A 19138-nucleotide genomic window follows, 5' to 3' on the forward strand; every position below is an offset into this window, starting at 1 on the left:
CGGGGACCCAGGGGGTAGTATGCATGAGTATTTGTGTGAATGGGAGGGGGGCGGTGTCACAATTTTGGAGAGCAGAGTTAGGGTTTGTTCCCCCCACTTTTTGTTTTGCCTGGGTCCTGATCCTTTAACAGTGGCGTGCCCCCTTCTACAATCCGCTGAACAGGGACCCAGACGTCTGCCCCAAATTCCTACCCTAATGGTGCTGCTGTTCTCTTCCTAACAATTAGGCAGCTCTGGGCCGTCTAGTTGAAGTGGAGGGTGGAGAAAAGGAAGAACTTCAAAAATGCAGGATGAACTTGAGTAGCAGTAAAAAATTGGAGAATGGTAGAATTGGAGGGGGTCTTCGAGGCCATCTAGTCCAACCCCCATTAGATGTAGAAAATCCAGCGTCCCAAGCAAACAATTGTCAGGACTCTAACTGAAGACCTCAGGTGAGGGAGCTCTCTCTCTCACACACACACCTCAGGTAATTGGTTCTATTCTCAAATGGCTCCAGCCATCAAGACGTTTTCCCTAATGTTCTACCCAAATCTACCCCACTGTAATGGAAACCCTTGAAACCTTGCCACCCTCTTATTCACCATAGGGAAATTTATTCATTTCTTTATTATTGGTTATATTTATATCCTTCCTTACCCCTCCCAGAAGGAACCCATACATGAATCATAGAACAGTAGAGTTGGAAGGGGCCTGTAAGGCCATCAAGTCCAACCCCCTGCTCAATGCAGGAAATACACGAATCATAGAATAGTAGAGTTAGAAGGGGCCTGTAAGGCCATCAAGTCCAACCCCCTGCTCAATGCAGGAAATGCTTAAAGCATCCCTGACAGATAGCTGTCCATGCTCTTCCTCCTCTCTGTTTTATCCTCTCAACAACTCTGTGAGGTAGACTTAGCTTTTGTGTGAGGATTCGAACCCAGGTCTCTTCAGCTCCAACCTGACATTGTAACCCAAGCGTCCTCAATGCAGCACCCTCCATACATGTTGGGTTCTTCTCAGTGAGGAAATCAGGACCCATAAAACTAAAGTCTACAAAAAGGAATTTAAAACTATGTTTCTTCCCCCTCTCTCCTCCCCAACCCCTGTCCTTGATCTGGCCTCTCGTCCCAGATTTTGGCTTCTCACTCCTGATTTTGGTTTGTGGCGCGAAAGAGTCATGTGTTTGGAGGAAGGACGGAGCGGGCTGAAATCCAAGAGACATCTTTGAAACGTGAGTGAGTCGGCTCTGGGAGGAAGAGGAAAGGTGACTCAACTGAAAAATATAGAGAAACCTCACATATCGTGCCAGTCCTGCTCAGACATCGCCCTGAGCTTTTGGGCTACAGCCATTAGAGGAGCCTGCTGGTTGCCACGTGCGAGGCCCACCGGCTGCCTCGCCAAGCCACACGGCACAGGAATCCCTCCGCTTTGCGTCCTGCGTGGGGTAAGCGGAGAATCATAGAATCATAGAATAGTAGAGTTGGAAGGAGCCTATAAGGCCATCAAGTCCAACCCCCTGCTCAATGCAGGAATCCACCCTAAAGCATCCCTGACAGATGGTTGTCCCGCTGCCTCTTGAATGGCCAGGATCTCTTCTCGATCCTCCCAGAGTGCAGGACACGGAATAACGGGCTCAAGTTAAAGGAAGCCAGATTCCAGCTGGACATCAGGAAAAACTTCCTGACTGTTAGAGCAGTACGACAATGGAATCAGTTACCTAGGGAGGTGGTGGGCTCTCCCGCACTGGAGGCCTTCAAGAGGCAGCTGGACAACCACCTGTCAGGGATGCTTTAGGGTGGATTCCTGCACTGAGCAGGGGGTTGGACTCGATGGCCTTGTAGGCCCCTTCCAACTCTGCTATTCTATGATTCCAGTGTTGTGTGGATAAAACGGACAGGAGGAGGAAGAGGCTCATGTCTGCTTCCTTTGGCATCTCGGAGGAAAGACGGGTTCTACATGCATCAGATAAATAATTAAACCTTAGCTCTGTTGATGCTCAGCTGTTTTTACTGGGAATTATTAGGTCTGGGCCTATGGGGTGCTCACCCCGAATCTATTTCCCAGGGCCCCTGAATCTGTTTCCCAGGGCTCTGAGTGTTACAAGGGAAGATTTCTCTCTCTCCACTTAATTGCCACGCATGGTGGAGGTGGTGCAATTTTCAAGGGTAAGATTCCACCTGGGGAAGGAAGGTTCACTCTGCGTCACACCCACCCAAATCTCTCCCTGCATGGTCAAGATACTTAGAAGACAGCAAACTTTTCCCTGTTGGTTTGGGGTGATCTGGGCCAAAAATAGAAGGACTTCTCTGAGTTGAAATGATTCAGATGAGAAATTAATTGCCTGCCTTTGCCTCTTGTGAAATTGAACTAGAACTTTTTAATTGTTTTCACATCTTCATATGCAGATACCGATCAATGTGTGCAAATATTATGCATGCGTGTGTCCTGTGGGCCTCAGCAGAATCTTTTAAGTACCTAATCGTAGCACTCCCTTCCTTCCATCCCTCTGCTTGGGAGGGGCCGTAGCGCAGTGGTACGGCCCCTGTTTTGCATGCAGGAGGACCCAGGTTCGATCCCTGGCATCTCCAAGCAGGGCTGGAAAAAAATTCCCCCTGAAACCCTTGAAAGCCGCTGCTGCTGTCAGTCCGTGTCGACAATACTGGGCTAGATGGACCCAAGGTCTGACTCAAGATAAGGCAGTTTCTGATGTCCCAGCTCTGCCAGGACCCCTCAAAATAGTCGGGGGGGGGCTCCCAACCTCTCACATCTGTGCTAGCTTTGTAGGGCTTTTAAGAGTCCTCCTGGGCTCCTTCTAGCATTTGGGGACAAGCCGTGAGCATGTGTTTTCTCCTCTTCACCCCCCCTCTTCCTTCAAGGTGAGTCACCAGAGTCCTAAATGGGTGTCTCATATCCTGCCGGATCTCAAGAGAGCCTTCTTGTTAACTCTTGGCGATCCACAAGAGGGCCAGGGAATCCCCTCCAGCCTGGAGACTGGAAATCAGGAATGTGGGTCCCATTTAGCTGGGATGGTTGGAAATCAATGTCAAACTAGGGAATTCTCTACCACCATTTGTAGCAATGGCCACCGGTTTGGGTGGCTTTGAAAGGGGAGTCCTGGAGGAGAAGGCTACTGATGGCTATGTGCTACTTCCAGTATCAGAGGCAGGATGCTGGGGACCATGGGTGGGAGGGTGGTGTTTCACTTGTGTCCTCCTTGTGAGTCCCTGGTCGACAGCTGCTTGTCCACTGTGTGAACAGAGCGCTGGATTAGATGGAACCTCAGTCCTCTTAGGTTGTTAAAGCCTCGTTGGAGTGGTGAAATGAACAGTGCCTTCCCATGTCAGAGAAGGCAGTGTCGAATAATGGTTAGGATTATATCACTCGGAATAACAGGCTCAAGTTAAAGGAAGCCAGATTCCAGCTGGACATCAGGAAAAACTTCCTGACTGTTAGAGCAGTACGACAATGGAACTGGTGACCTAAGGAGGTGGTGGGCTGTTCTCCCACACTAGAGGCATTCAAGAGGAAGCTGGACAACCATCTGTCAGGGCTGCTTTAGGGTGGATTCCTGCATTGAGCAGGGGGTTGGACTCGATGGCCTTGTAGGCCCCTTCCAACTCTGCTATTCTATGATTCTATGTGGGGTGGAGGAGAAGGTTTACAATGCCAGTTGGGCAATCCCTGTCTTGTTTTTTTCTTTTTCTTTGCTCAGCCTCAGTTTACCAAGCCTGTACAATGGGGATAAGAATTCCCACCCACCCCCGAAACCAAAGCAGCACATTCAAAAGGGTTATGGGAGTAGCATGTGGCCATAAATATTCCCAGTGGTTAGATTTCTGACATGGAAAGGCTGTTGGAGTCAAGGTCTCCTCCACCCCTTTCTCCTTAACTGGGACTATGATGACTGTACATGTTTTGGTGTACACTTCACATCCTCCACCACCCTGAATGAGATCTAGCACTAGAAGCATCTTCAGAGGGACTGATCCAGCCCAACCAGCCTTGATTCAAAGGATAACGTGTGTGTTTGTGTGTTCTTTCACATTCATTTCCAGTTTAACTTTGACACTGGATGACCTGTGGCCATCTAGATGATGTTGGATAACAAACCCCATCATCCCTGGCCACCCACAGGTCCTCCACGCCTTTTCGACAGGGTGCGGTTTCTCTTTTGCTCTGATGATTTTCCCAGGTTCAGAAGAAAACTCAGTTTACTTTTCAATCACTTTCTATTCCTGAGTCTTTTGCACCAGAGCAGGGGAAAGAAAAGACATGAAAAGAAAAATCATTGCTCTCGTTCTTCCATTCTCGCTCTGAGCAGGTTTTGAGGCTGAGATTCAAGTTCAAAATGTCTGGAAATCTAGCCCACCCCTGCTCAGTCTAAAGAAAGGCACTTATGGATTCCATCTTCCATCACCCCTGCCCAGTGGCTATGGGGCTGATGGGTCTTGAGACTCCAACACTATCTGAATGAACACAGTGACCTCCGGGTATGTGTGTGTGGGGGGGGAGAGAAGTTAGTGTAATAGATTCCCTCCCAATTTGAGCTGCTCTGCATGAGTTTGGAAAAGGGACCCAGGAATAAAATCCAACATAAATCCCACTTAGAGTCCCATTCATTTCAATGAGTCTACTCTAAGTAGGACTTACTTTAGATTTTAACCCTAGGAGTCCAGATGCTTCTTGTATTGCATGGACCCTACTTTCTTTCCAGAGAGTTTTGATTGTGGGGTGGGGTGGGGGGTCGTGCCCCTACCCCCAATATCTCCGAAGGGTCTTCTGTCGCGTTCCCTGAATGAAACAGGGCGCAAGTGAGTTTCGCTATCTAGGTTTATTACAGGTTGGCTCGATTCCCAGCGGGGAAATATGGGGGATTTCCCTGCTTAGCTGCCCACGAGGGTGTGAGTCACACCCGTGAAAAATGCAGAGACGCCATCAGGATTAAACCGGTAAGACGAACACGTGCCCGGCGGAAGGGGTTGGCGGGTAGGCTGTCGCTTTCTCCGTTTCCTAACTTTCCTACCCCCTGAAAAAATGTCTCTCTCCCCACCCCCCGAGTAAAATCTCAGGCATCGGACTTTTTTTTTTTTTAAGGCCAAGATTCAGTTCTACACACACGATTATTATTATCAAACATGCTGCAGAGCATGTGCAGAGTGCCCCCGCGTTGAATAAACACTTGACATGAACAAGGACAGGTTTATCCAGGAGAAAGTAGGGATTTTAAAATAAAACTAATAAAACTTCTAGACAGGTTTGAAGCCCCGGTACCTCTCCTCTGTGCCCCCCAGAAAACACGTCTCACCGCATCCCCAAAGAAGCTTTCGGCTTTTAAAGTCACCAGCGTCAAAAACCACACACGTGAAAAAGCTGGGCAAAGGGGAATCCTTTTCTAAGCGAGCTAAACAGGAAGAAAACAGGCCATGTAAGGGCATCTACGTCACCGCTCCGTGATTCACTCCTTGGGACGTACCAAGTGCTGCTTCGCCGTGGGGGAAAGGGCGGCAGGGGGGGACTTTTCGGGGTTTCTTAAGAGCCCCCAAACCGTGTCTGTTGGTGCGTGGGGGGGTCGTGATTTTTTTATAATGTCCCACCTTGCAGGGATGGGGTGTTGGGGGCGGGGCTTGAAGCGCAGGGGCGGCGTTGCCGTTTCTCCCTCCCCCTCCCCTTCTAGAGCGAAGTGTCCCGGGAGTTCCCATTCATAAAAAACTCCAGGCAGCTCGCAAAGCGCTCATTCAAAGCGTGGGTGAATGAATCAGCGGCCGCGCTGAAATGTTCAAAGATTACGGAGGAGGAAGGCCACCCGCTCCCGGAGCTCAGCGCTTTCGTTTACAGGGCCTCGCCTCCCCCTTACGCCCAGGAGCACAGCAGCAGCAGCAGGTAAGTCTCCCCACCCCGCGATTCCTTCGGCACTCTGTACATGCCCTGTGAAACTCTGCGGATTGGGCTTGTCCCCTGAAAGTGACCTTGAATACGCTGTGGTTCTCCTTCTTTCCCCACCACGTGTCTTTCAAGGCTGAGGCCTGGTGATGAAGAGACGTTTGGGGGTGAAAGGACCCTAATTTTAAATTTTGTTTTAACTGTTTTATTCTGTTTTTATTTTCATTTTACCTTGTACACCGCTCCGAAATTTTTCAATGGGGAGTGGTATATAAATATTCTAAATAATAAATAATTTGGATCGTCCCTCATTTCTTTGGGGTGAGGTGGGGTTACTTTTATAGTAAGGCCAGAGTTAGCTCTCAAAAAATAGTTTACTGTTGGCCTGGAGGAAATTGGTTACTTTGGGGTCTAAGCCTGCTTTAGAAGCCCGTCTATGAGACTTGTCCCTCCCGAGCGGTGCTTCTCTTTCAACGAGGGCAGAGGGCTGGTTGCAATGGATGAGATGAATGTAGGTTGCTTGGTTACAGCTGTCTTGAAAATGAAGCAATCGCTAATAGGATTTTTGTGGGACTCTAAGTCTATATTTATGTATTTGAAGCATTTCTACCTGGCTCTTCAGGCAGAAGGATCCCAGGGTGGCTTACAGACTGGTAAAAACCAGGCAGCCCCTGTCCTGCAGAGTACAATCTGAATTTTAGATTCTAGAAAGACACGATGCAAAAGGAAGAAGGGATGAGGAGGGAAGAGGAAAAAAGCAATCTCAGGGACTAATTTGTGTGCGGATGTAGATAAGTATATAAATCTATATCTGTACTAATGTGTGTGTGTTTATAGGGTGTTTTACACCAGAATTCTCCAACATGGTGCCTTCCAAATGGGTTGGACTAACATTTCCATCTTTCCCAGCTATCCCCATGTTAGCTGGGAATAATGGGACTTGTGGAAGGCACCAGGTTGGAGAAGGTTGTTTCTATTAGCTATCAATTAATTCATTTACTCTGACTGTGACATCATTTACAAGGATGAATGTGCATTTACTCTGCATGTGCAGAGAGCATGCTTTGAATGCAAGAGTCAAAAGCAAGGGTCGTGCAGGCCAGTGGGAGGAACTGGTATTTTAAGCCCAAATCGGTCATTGCACAGAGGGGAGAAAGCCACATTACTCTGTCTTGTCTTTCTGGAATGTTCAAAGAGGATTTGGGGAGTGTTCGCTTTGAGAAGGGAGCAGTCTTTGGGTAGAAAAAGGTTTTTTGAGTGGTCAGGACACTTGGGTTCTTTCGAAGCAGAAAGTCACAGGTGTGGAAGGGTAGGGCTGGTGATTTGGGATAGTTTGGATTTAGCTTTAGCTTTAAGCTAAAGCTGAACAGAGAGTCTATGTATAGCACCTAGCATGGTGGCTCAGAGGAGCCATTTAAAAAAACACCATGCATATGTTTTTGGGCTGCTTTCCCCAGCATGGTGCCCTCCAAAGAGGAGAAGGGATGAGGAGGGAAGAGGAAAAAGCAAAGTCGGGCACTAATTGTGTGTGCATGCCTGTGTGCCATTTCTCCTGCTGGCTGGGCTGATGGGAGTTGGAGTCCAAAAGATCTGAAAGATGCCAGATCAGAGATGGCTGTTTTAGGGTGTTCCAGGAGTATGAAAGCCATGTTTTTGGGGACAGAGAGAGAAGAGGAAATTCTGTAGGCCCAGAGGGAGAAGGGTTTGGAATGCTCTATGTCCCCTATCTGTCTTTGATTCTAGCCATGGTAGGGGAATTGGCCAGGGCAGAGCCTATAGGAAGGGATGTGTGTGTGTGTGTGTGTGAATGGGTTCCCACGCCTGCCTCTTTCTGGTGATGTGTGTTCGTGTGTGCTTGCATGGTGGATAGGCTGAGTCAACCGGGACCTGTATACTGGGGCAGGGGGATGGTGGTTCTTTAGGGTTCTGTTCTGTATGGGAGTCTAGTTAGAAGATCAATAAAGAGGTTTCAGGGCAGAGAAGTTGGAAATCAACACTTGTGAATGAAAAAAGTTTTGGGGTGTTGCAGATCAGTGTTGATCATCATTGGGTTCTTTGAAGATAAGAGGCTCAACACAAGAGCCAACATCCCCCCCACACACACTTCCTCTCTTCGACCTGTGAGTGAGGAAATAAGTATGCCAGCCTTTAAGTGCCACAGAACTCTTCGACAGGCCAGGGAGAAGAGGGTGGTGGAAGACAAAAGTGCAGCAGATTGATAGCACATGGAAAGTAAACCTACACCTTGTTCTAATCCAGCTCTCTCTCCTCCTTCTCCCCCACCAATCCGGCATCCTTCAGATGTGTTAAACTACAAATCCCACCATCCCCAGCAGCACCAATCGCCCGCTGTGCCTTTCTCAGGAGTTTGCTTTCCCGCTCTTGTGGAGAGAATTCTGCAAGAACAGGCTGTCTCCATCAGGATCCTCTTTCCCACAGTAGTCAAGCAGATGCCTGCAGGGGAGAGAACACCCCTTCCTTTGGTTGTTCATTTCCTGGCAATCAGGGATAGACTGCTTTTAAAAATGGAAGCTCTTTTAAGCTCACTGGCCAGTGCTAGATGTATTCTTGGCTGCCTTTCCCAGCAAGAACAAAGTGTCCCACTGAAGGGGAATTTCTGCCTTACATAGGATGAATAATAGACTGGAGACGTCTCCTCTTGTATTTATATTTACATGTCCCTTTTCTCTCCCACTCCCGTCCCAAATTCACATTTGTTTTGTTGGGGGCAGGGTATGACAGGAGGTGCGTGTGTTAAATCACAACCATTTTATCGCAGAAGGTGGGGGGAAATAACCTTTTGAAAAAGGGAGAGATTGAGGTTAGAACTGAGTAATAGAGGGATCATTTTACTCCACCCTCCATAAGCATCTTAGCTGCATGAGGTATCTTTCAGGTCTTTGTAGTTTGTAAAAAGGTGTCCTCTCTTCTCTACCCTCCCCTCCCCCCAAAATCCACACCTGGGTCATTGTGCCTGGAGCAGGATGGGAGGATTTGTACTTTTTATGCTGTGTCATTTTGCACTGTGTCATAACACGGTGACTCATCAGAACAGTCATACTGGGAGTCACACACTCCGCAGACAGCGAGGGTGGGGCGCCTCTGCCCTTCTCTCCCTGTTCTCATCCTCTGCTCCAGTTTCAGTGGAAGGAGGGACATTTTTTTTTCTCAGCTACTTGTCTTTCTGTCTCCTTGTGAAATCCACCTGGGAATATTCCTCTTCCTCCCACCCCCTCTGCAGGCCTACCTCACAAGGGGGTTGTTTGGACGGAGACGTAAGCAGAGCACTCCAAAGACTCCATGACTGAGGATGTTTCAGTAGGGCGTTTTAAGAGCGACAGCCTTGCAAGGGAGGCCTCCATTGTCCAAATCCCAGGGCAAGTGGGTGAGGAATCTAAGGACCCCTAGATTGAGGCAAGATTTGACCCACTGAGGATGTGGGGAGGGGAGCAAGTTCCCAACTCAATTAGCCAGCCACTGGCTGGGGAACATGGGAATTGAAATCCAACACGTCTTGAGTAAAAGCTGCTCTTAGCTGCAATACTTGTAGTAGATGTACTTCAAATCTGCTCAGCTGCAATACTTGTAGTAGATGTACTTCAAATCTGCTCTTAGCTGCAATACTTGTAGTAGATGTACTTCAAATCTGCTCTTAGCTGCAGTACTTGTATTAGATGTACTTCAAATCTGCTCTTAGCTGCAGTACTTGTAGTAGATGTACTTCAAATCTGCTCTTAGCTGCAATACTTGTAGTAGATGTACTTCAAATCTGCTCTTAGCTGCAGTACTTGTATTAGATGTACTTCAAATCTGCTCTTAGCTGCAATACTTTTATTAGATGTACTTCAAATCTGCTCTTAGCTGCAATACTTTTATTAGATGTACTTCAAATCTGCTCTTAGCTGCAATACTTTTATTAGATGTACTTCAAATCTGCTCTTAGCTGCAGTACTTGTATTAGATGTACTTCAAATCTGCTCTTAGCTGCAGTACTTGTATAAGATGTACTTCAAATCTGCTCTTAGCTGCAATACTTGTATTAGATGTACTTCAAATCTGCTCTTAGCTGCAATACTTTTATTAGATGTACTTCAAATCTGCTGTGTCAACGTCATGATCGGTCAATTTCTCTTAACCCTAGCCAAACCCCAGGGTTTGCTTCGCAGGCACCCCAGTTTTTAATCTCGAGAAAGATGGGTGATGAATAGATGGACGCCCTTTCCCCCTCCTCTCATGTGTAGGTGGGTGGGGTGCTTGCAGTAAAAAGAGGCAATCTGTTACTTCCTGACTTCTGACAACTGAGCACCCCCTGGCCAAAAAATAAATAAAAAAATAAGAATTTGCTAATCCGAGTCAGACCCAAATTTTTGTCTAATCTAGCGTTTCATGGCCAGCTGAACGCTCTGTAAAGGGGGCTTTTAGTTTGATCCTCAGCATCTGGTGTTTAGAGATAGACTTCCTGTGAACGTGGAGGATCTGAGGAGCCATTGTGGCTCAGAACAGCACCGTACAAGCCCATCCCAGCCAGGGATTCCATGTGTTCTGTATATACTAGGCAAGTGTAGGGTAGATGGGTCCCAAGCCCTGAAACTATTCCCTGGTGCCCTGAGCGTCCATTGATGCCAATAGAAAGTCTCTCTCTTTCTGCTAAATTGCCATGCAGGGAGCAATTTTCAGGGGTGATTGCAGCAGGAGAAGGAAGAGTTAATTCTCCCTTAATTAACTTAATTAAATGGGGTGTGTTGCAACACACCCCGTTTATTTATTACATGTCTATACCTCCCCATAGTCAAACCTCTCTGGGCAGTTTACAAAAGATCAAAACATTAAAAAGGATATACAAAATTTACAACCTTCAAAACAGACAACATACACACGCACACCATGCATCTAAAAACAACTTCCAGCAAATCTTCGCCAGCATGGCGACGAAGCATAGGAAAAGGACTTTTTTTCCCTGTTGCTTTGCGCTGAGGATGCAAACGAACTGGAGGGATTTATTTCATTTGAGATGATGTGGATGAGAAATTCCTTGGCTTTGCCTCCTGGGCCCTTTTAATTAATTCTCAGCTTTCTTTCCAAATTTGCAGGTTTAGATATGAATTTGCATACGGCGTTTTGATTGAGATTTGGGTGTTCTGTAGGCCTGGGCTACGAATCTGTTAAGTTTGCTGCAATACCAAAACGCTACTGTAGCGTTTGTGATTTTCCTCTAGACCTCCGTCAGTTATTGAACCCAGTGCCCTGTGTTGCTCTAGCTGCTATACCTCACTCCCTTCAGGGCGTGGGAGTGTATTACTGTAGAATCCGGCAACCTGGAACTTAGTAGACACCGACATAATTCTGCCACATCTTCCCATGTTCCACCTTAAGACTGTGGCTAAATCCACATTCCATCTAAGCAGTTCTGCTGAATGCGAAAGCTTTGCTCATTGTTCTGTGAAATGTTGGCTAGTGAAATGATGACGTTCCCCTGGCTACTATAAAGCAGGAAAGTTTTCTTCTGGGCCAACACGTCTACCTTTGCTTTCTGGTTTCTTGTAACCAGACTAGGGTTGGGGTGAGAGAGACCTGGGTTCAAATCCCCACAGCCCTGAGTCTTACTGGGCTGAAGCCCAGACTTCCTTGCAGGGTTGTTTTGTGAGGATCAATAGAAGGAAGGAACCTTGGCCTGTCGCATTCTTGCTGCCTGGCTGACCTCGCAGGGTTGTTGTGAGGATAAAACGGGAGTGGGGAATCAGGTCGCCTGCGCTGATGTTTTTGGAGGAAGGGTAGAGGTGGGATAGATATAATGAAAATAAAATTGTGATTCTGATTGTGACCCACACACACAAATGCCCAGATACCTGCGTTAAAAGATTCCACTTACTGATTTGGGTGGAGGTGAGTTGTAAGGTCTTTCAGCCTGCTTTAACCCGTTGTTGTCTTCCCCCTACCTGGGCAGAGAACCCAGGGGTCCCGGTTCCCATCAGGCCTACCCAACACAGCCCTGGTGAGTGGGCACTGGAACTACCCCACCCTTACCTGGCTGGAGGTAGGATGCGTCAGAGATAGGAGGCCAGTTCTGCCTCACCCACTGAGTCGGATGGTGAAATGACGCCATCGCCCCACGCAGAAGGTCAGGGCGTGACTCCCCATAGCATGCCAGGAGGCTCCTGGCAGAGGCAACCCAGGGAATTGGGTCGGGAGGTATGTGGAAAGGGCACAGAGTTCAAAGACCCATTTCTCGCTGGGCCTGATAATCCCACAGAGTGCCGTTCCCACAGACTGTGTTTCATTGCCATGACTCGGCCCTCAAATATGTGAAGGAGCGACAAAGTGCTCCTGAGCATGTCCAAAGTGAGGGAGCGACAAAGTGCTCCTGAGCATGTCCAGAGTGAAGGAGCTACAAAGTGCTCCTGAGCATGCCCAGAGTGAAGGAGCGACAAAGTGCTCTTGAGCATGTCCAGAGAGAAGGAGCCACAAAGTGCTCCTGAGCATGCCCAGAGAGAAGGAGCCACAAAGTGCTCCTGAGCATGCCCAGAGAGAAGGAACCACAAAGTGCTCCTGAGCATGCCCAGAGTGAAGGAGCCACAAAGTGCTTCTGAGCATGTCCAGAGTGCTCACACCCTGTCACACATCTGGGAGATGAAAGAAAGGCAGATTCTTGGCCATGGCCTTTTGGGGGGGGGGTGCCTCAGGTGAAGAGCCGTTGGCGTTGTTCTCTTCTCTCCCCTCTACTCCCATGCCATAGGAGTCTCGTGGAGGAGAGCTTCTGGTGGATTGGGCCCTTTGTGTCAGTTCTGCCACTCTTCATGGCAGATCAAGGGGGTGGCATGGTGGGGTAGGGATGTCTTTAAGAGGCCACATAGGTTTGAGGGATGGCTGAGGAATTTGGGGGAATTGTAGAAACTTCCCCCAGTCTGAACATGCATCACATCGCATCCCAAGTTCAGGGTTTAAAATTACCTAGCAGCAGCATTGCTGCTGCTCCAGGTGACAGCCAGCCAGGCCCTCGCCCAACCTATGCTATTCCATTCCTCCGCCGTCCACTTTGCCCTGCCCCCAACAGTCTGAACATTCCAGGCCTACTGAGCGTTTCTTGCCTTCCAAGGCTGCTCTGTTCTCGTTGAGCTCTTTTGCGTGACCCTCTTAGGGGTTTTCCCCACCCTTAAAAACTTTTTTGGGGGTTAATCCTGCAAACCTCAGGTGCCCCACCATGTCCATCCTTGATACCGCGTCCATGTGTGTGTTTTTCTTTAGACCTCCCTAATTTTTGTGAACCGCCCAGGGAGCTTCGGCTATTGGGCGGCATAAAAATGCAATAAATACATAAAATAAATAGTAAGTATTTTCTTTTGGGGGGGAGCGGCCCTAACCACTGCCACCGCAGCTGTGCTCTGGAGCATGTACAGAACGCCCAAAGACAGCTACGTGGCACATCCGTGGCTTCTTAGCCACGCAGACCCAGAGTCCGTAATGCTGCTTTCCTTCTTTTCTTCCCCACAGAAATACCCGTCGGATCCCGGGGCCGGAAGCAGCAGTTCTACAACTAGCAGCTTTGTCCCCAACCTCAACACCATCACCACCAGCCAAAACCTCCAGTGGATGGTTCAGCCCACGATCATGGGTGCGTCTCCGGGAATCCCCCCGTACCCACGGCCGTACCGCTGCCCGCACTTCGCGGCCGGGATGCGGCCGGGCGTCATCCGCACCGCCGGACCGCTCCTGACGCCTCGGAGGCGTCATTCGGAGCATGTGAGTATTCGGGGCGACCCGTCGGCTTGTCATGGGCGTAGGAGGATAGGTTTAATTTAGTTTGCGTATTTATGATACGCAAACTAAACTCTGACCTGGGGGGCAAAATCCGACCAATATTGCCCAGGTGGGCTCATGGCTTTGCCCTTGATCTTGTCTCATTGGGTAGTTTCCAGGCCTTTTGCAGAGATCCCCCACCACCACCATTCTGAAAAGCTGAAACACCTCCCTTAAGGGTTGGCTACCGGCAGTGAGAGTTTTTCTCTACAATATTTATTTAATTTATTTATTATTGCATTTACATCCCGCCATTGTTCCTGCAAGGAACCCAAGGTGGCGTACATAATTCCCCTCCTCCTCTCCACTTTATCCTCACAACAACAACCCTGTGAGGTGGGTTGGGCTGAGAGCTTGTGACTGGCCGAAAGTCACCCAGTGGGTTTCCATGGCCAAGTGGGGACTAGAACCCGGATCTCCGTACTCCCAGTCCAACACCTTAGCCGCTACACCACACTGGGAGGGTGTGCCTCTGACTCCGCCCGTTTGCCCTTGACCCCGCCTCCTTTCCCCTGACTCCACCCCTTCGCTTCTGACTTGGTCCACCCCTGGAATATGGTCACACGATCTTTTCTGAAATTGAATATAATAATGATAATAATAATTAATAAAATTAATTTGAGCCAAAAGAGGTTCCCTGCCCCGATTTCTGATATCCTAGTTCCTTTTAAAAATGTATTTTTTAATGGATAGAGGTATATAAATATTTTTGGATAAGAGAGAGGTATATAAATATTGTAAATAAAATAAATAAATAATAGTTTCGGGGGGTGTCTCCCCCCCCCGAGGTTATGACTTGCAAAACACATGCCAGATCTTCTTTCTTTTTCTTTTCTTTTTAAAAATATTTTATTACCGTATTTCTTCGATTGTAAGATGCCATCGATTGTAAGACGCACACTAATTTCACTACCACCAACAGAAAAAAAAAAAAACCCTAAGACACACCCGCGATTCTAAGAGATGTTTATATGGGGGGGAAAGTGTGTCTTAGAATCGAAGAAATAGGGTAAGTTTCCGAAACACATTAAAAATACCAACAGTAGGAGAGAAAAGGAAAAGAAGTAAATGGAACACACTGGATTTAAATTGAATTATTGCCCGAGGGTAATACATTTCACATATAATGTATATGATATTCCAGCTGGATTCCAGATTCTGGCTGGACATCAGGAAAAACTTCCTGACTGTTAGAGCAGTACGACAATGGAACCAGTTACCTAGGGAGGTCGTGGGCTCTCCCACACTAGAGGCCTTCAAGAGGCAGCTGGACAACCATCTGTCAGGGATGCTTTAGGGTGGATTCCTGCCTTGAGCAGGGGGTTGGACTCGATGGCCTTGTAGGCCCCTTCCAACTCTGCTATTCTATGATTCTATATATTTTTTCCTTTACCTTATAAACCAAGGTATAGATGGAATCTGTTTGGATTCTTTTGTGTGTGTGACGGGATTTCTCTTTGAGAGAGGTCTGCTAAACTCTGCTGCAACATACAAAGCATGTGCAAGAGTGCTTTGGGACACGTCCAGAGTACCTGCGTTGTGCCACTCAAGCCAAAAACGATTTGTAAAAGAGCAGAGCCAGCTTAGGGCCCTACACTACCGGGGTAATAACGTGGACTGCTTTCGTTGGCGGGGTAGGACCTCCCAGACATTCGATGGCGTAGAGATGCCATGGCAGAGAACAGGCTGCTCAGGTTTTCTGCTTGTGTGTCCCTTCAAGGCACAGCAACCTTTAACACACGAAGAGTTGGCGACTGTTTTTGGTGCTGGATTTCTGTGCCACTGGCGCCCTCTGGTGCCCAGTGATGGCCCTCCAATTGGCCAAGTTCCTAGAATGGCTCCAAGTTCTTGTTAATACGAACAATATTTTATTTTTTGTTAGAACGTCTTTGTCACCGTTCTCGTATTTTCTTTTTTCTAGCTATTTAGGCTGCCATCCTATTACACCCCCGTCTGTGAGAACGTCCCATTGAACTCAATGGGACTTCCTTCTCCCGTGGGCTTCTTGCCATCACTGAACCTGGTACACTCCAGATGTGTTGGGCTACAATTCTCATCACACCTACCCAGAATGATAGGCATTGTAGCGTAAGGATTGGTTCATATCTTATTGTAACTGAGCCAAAGTGTGTGCGATTGAAGTAATCCCATTTTCCCAAAGCCTTGGACTGGGAGTCGGGAGATCCGGGTTCGAGTCTGCACACGGCCATGGAAACCCACTGGGTGACTTTGGGCCAGTCACAGACTCTCAGCCCAACCCACCTCACAGGGTTGTTGTTGTAGGATAAAGTGGAGACGAGGAGGATTATGTACAGAACCTTGGGTTCCTCGGAGGACAAAAGACGGGATATAAATGTAATTAATAATAATTACTTCAAGTAACTTCAAGAAGGACGCAGACAAGCTGGAGCGTGTTCAGAGGAGGGCAAACAGGATGATCAGGGGTCTGGAAACAAAGCCCTATGAAGAGAGACTGAAAGAACTGGGCATGTTTAGCCTGGAGAAGAGAAGATGTAAACTTCAACAATAATATTAGTAAAAGTTTTATTAAAGTGCCAGGTGCCTACGCGTTTCGAACGCGGTTGCGTTCTTCCTCAGGGCTTTATCTAAAAAACAAAGAAGTCCTTTGTATCATAATATTTACAATTAGAGGCATTTTACAAGTATCTGTACCTTAAAAATTTATAATAGCTAGTTAGAATTTTTTTAAAACAATATGTATAACAAGACATACACCGAAGTCAGAGACACCAGCCTCCACTGCTGCCCCCTACCTCCTCCTATGGGGCAGCCCCCCCCATCGGGAATGGAGTGGACAGACTCCTCTCTCAGGCGACTATAGGGACACACTATGGCAGGGGCAATTACATAATACTTGTTATGGATAGAATTGCAGGCTAATGATGAGTTTGAAGCACTCTGTACACGCTCAGAGGCAGTTTCTACGGCTGCACCCTGGCTCAAAAGAAAGACTGCTTTGCTGGGTCCAGATTCCAGTGCTCAACCTGAGATCTTACTTCGGCCTAGAAACGGGAACGTGCGTCTCCCAGCCAGGAAAAGGCAGGAAAGAGCAAAGCAGAAAAGAGGTTAATTTTGTGAGTCATCGTGCGTCATTGACAACTCTCTTCTCCCTCTGTAGCTGACGGCTGAAGAGGAAGAGCGCCGTCGTTTACGTCGGGAGAGGAATAAACTGGCAGCCGCAAAATGCCGAAACCGACGGAAGGAATTGACGGACACTTTGCAAGCGGTGAGTGAGCTTCTGTGGACTTGGTGGGGAATGTGGGATCTAACTGCGTTTGTGTTAATTGTGTGCTGTGTATATATTACAGGGGCGCGCCGACCACGACATTTGGTTCAGACTCCGAATTCGGAAAACAACCCCATTCAGAAGCAGCTCGATTTGACTCGGGTCTGCCTCCGAATCTTGATTCGGAAACTTGAATTTTCATTCCTCAATTTGAGCTGTAACTTTTCCTCTCGTTTGTCAGAACTGAGAATATTTGCAGGCATAGCAAATATGCCTTAGGACAGGACCACACCTGCCAAATTTCGGACCGAGTTTTTTGTGCTGCACAGTTTTAGATTTTGATGATTTTTTAAAAGAAAACTGCCGATGACTTCTATTATTATTTCGGAGTCGAATTGGATGGAATTTGCCGGGATAGCCGCCCCTCCTGAGGGGATTGCGCCTGCCAGGTTTTGGACAAATTGGTGCAGAATGCTTTGTGCAAGAGTAGCCTTTACCATTTGGAAGTTTCCCGAAAAGAATGTGCTGATTCCTCTCTGTTTTTGTGGGTGACTGTTAGGAAAATGACATAGAAGTAGCCCTGGTTAAGAAACCTGCAATATTTCAGAAGGATAGGTGCAGCATATATTGTGTGGAAGGGGAGTGTTCAAATTGGGTGTGGGTGTGTGCAGTAAGCGATTTGCTTCACCTTATCCCCCCCCATGGTTTTTTTTTTGGGGGGGGGGTGTAATTTGTATGGAAATGAAATATGTCAGAGAAGTGTCCCTGGACAAGAAACCTGCAATATTTCAGGAGTATAGGTGCAAGGGTTAGGGAGTTATGATGAATGAAAGACCGCCTAAGACTTCTTTGTTTTTGTTTTCTGACTGTAGATTAACGTGTTGTCTGAACCCAGCCAGGGTGGCATCTTAACCATGCAGTGCGGCTTATTTTCTTGAACAAGCAACCTTAAGAATCCATGGTTTGTTGTTAGGCTGTTCCAGGTAGTTAGCAAGTCACATTGTATCGTTAACAAACCCTACTGGCCAAAATATCCTGGATTCAGACAACACACTAACTCACGGTTCAACCGCTGAGTGTGGATTAGCGTGCTGTGTGAAAAACCCGGGGTCTTCCGGATCCTGAATCTTCAAGAGCGTTGGGATATGGATGTGGTCAAATTCAGGAAATGTCCGAATCAAATCAGCTGAATTCGCTTCGGGATTTGACCGAATCTGAAGCACAAGTCGAATATATTGTGCTGGTTGATTCCCTTTCTCCATGCAGAGAAAGGCACGGAGCCGACCATGCCTGTTTTTGGCCAGAGGAAAGAAAAAACGAGAGAGGGTTTCGGGGTCATCCGGCTTGGTCCGGGAGGGTCACCCTCTCGCTCCCTGGACTCATAGAGGTTCTCCGCCCCATCCTTCCTTGGATCCAGCAGCCACTGACCCGAATCTTTTTCACTCTCAAGGAGACTGATGAACTGGAGGCTGAGCAGTCCGGGCTGCGGAAGGAGATTGCGGAACTGCAGAAACAGAAAGAGCGCCTTGAGCTGGTCCTGGAGGCCCACCGCCCCGTCTGCAAAGTCCCGGGGGAGTCCTCGGGGGAAGAGGAAGAGAGCAGCGGGCAGCTGGTGGTCTTTCAACAGCCGCCTGTCAAGCGGGAGTCTCCGCCGGGGCCCAGCGTCCCCCGCCGTCCTGTTCCCTTGCCTCCGAGTATCACTTTGCCCCCCAGCGGCATGCTGGAGCCCGAATCTTTGCACACCCCGACCCTGATGTCCACCCCTTCTCTCACCCCCTTCACCCCTAGTCTGGTCTTCACCTATCCAACGCCGGGAGACCCCGAAGCGCCCTCCGGTTCGGGCTTCCTGCCGGAGCCTTGCTCCTCTGCTCACCGACGCAGCAGCAGCGGTGACCACTCCTCCGATTCGCTCAATTCCCCGACCTTGCTGGCCCTCTGAGGAGCGGGAGCGAGACGCGCGGCTCTCCAGAATGGGAGAACGGTCTAGAACATTTCTCTCTCTCTCTCTCTCTCTCTCTCTCTCTCTCTCTCTCTCTCCCTCTCTCTCTTTCCAGCTAGGTTCTAGGCTGGCTTCTCATCTGCCCTTGGGTCATGCCACAAGCATAGGACATGCAGGCTTCTACCTCTCGCCCCCGAGTTTTGGCGTCAAGTTGCCAGTCCTCAAGAGCGACCACACAGCCCTTTTCCTTTGAAAAAGAATTTCCTTCTCCCACAGCACCAGAACACTGTCCGTTATCC

The 19138-nt window shown here is 48.3% G+C and overlaps 3 protein-coding genes across 3 annotated transcripts in view; 1 reads left to right on the forward strand and 2 right to left on the reverse strand.

Moving 5' to 3' along the window:
• Positions 1–19138, reverse strand: part of LOC134412386 (zinc finger protein 208-like) — a 489474-nt gene that overhangs the window by 101421 nt on the left and 368915 nt on the right. The window lies entirely within an intron of this gene.
• Positions 5164–18884, forward strand: FOSL1 (FOS like 1, AP-1 transcription factor subunit). Its single transcript, XM_063146219.1, has 6 exons — positions 5164–5193; positions 5654–5859; positions 12593–12677; positions 13348–13596; positions 16793–16900; positions 18351–18884. Exons 1-6 carry the CDS (start codon positions 5164–5166, stop codon positions 18837–18839), a joined length of 1167 nt encoding a protein of 388 aa, XP_063002289.1. The 3' UTR covers positions 18840–18884.
• B4GAT1 (beta-1,4-glucuronyltransferase 1) overlaps positions 11441–19138 on the reverse strand; it is a 169441-nt gene continuing 161743 nt past the window's right edge. Inside the window, exon 3 of the transcript XR_010026407.1 lies at positions 11441–11452. The gene's annotated coding sequence lies outside the window, so the exon portion shown is untranslated. The remainder of the gene's footprint in view (positions 11453–19138) is intronic.

This window comes from Elgaria multicarinata, chromosome 21, assembly GCF_023053635.1.
Source record: "Elgaria multicarinata webbii isolate HBS135686 ecotype San Diego chromosome 21, rElgMul1.1.pri, whole genome shotgun sequence".
In the NCBI taxonomy this organism is placed as follows: domain Eukaryota; kingdom Metazoa; phylum Chordata; class Lepidosauria; order Squamata; family Anguidae; genus Elgaria; species Elgaria multicarinata.

What these genes read in the sequence shown, in the direction of transcription:
- FOSL1 (XM_063146219.1), top strand. Translation starts at nt 5,164, where the DNA reads ATGAACAAGGACAGGTTTATCCAGGAGAAA. An exon ending in CAGATCAAGGGGGTGGCATG is followed by an intron (nt 12,678 to 13,347) that starts GTGGGGTAGGGA and finishes TCTTCCCCACAG; the next exon opens with AAATACCCGTCGGATCCCGG. An exon ending in GGAGGCGTCATTCGGAGCAT is followed by an intron (nt 13,597 to 16,792) that starts GTGAGTATTCGG and finishes CTCCCTCTGTAG; the next exon opens with CTGACGGCTGAAGAGGAAGA.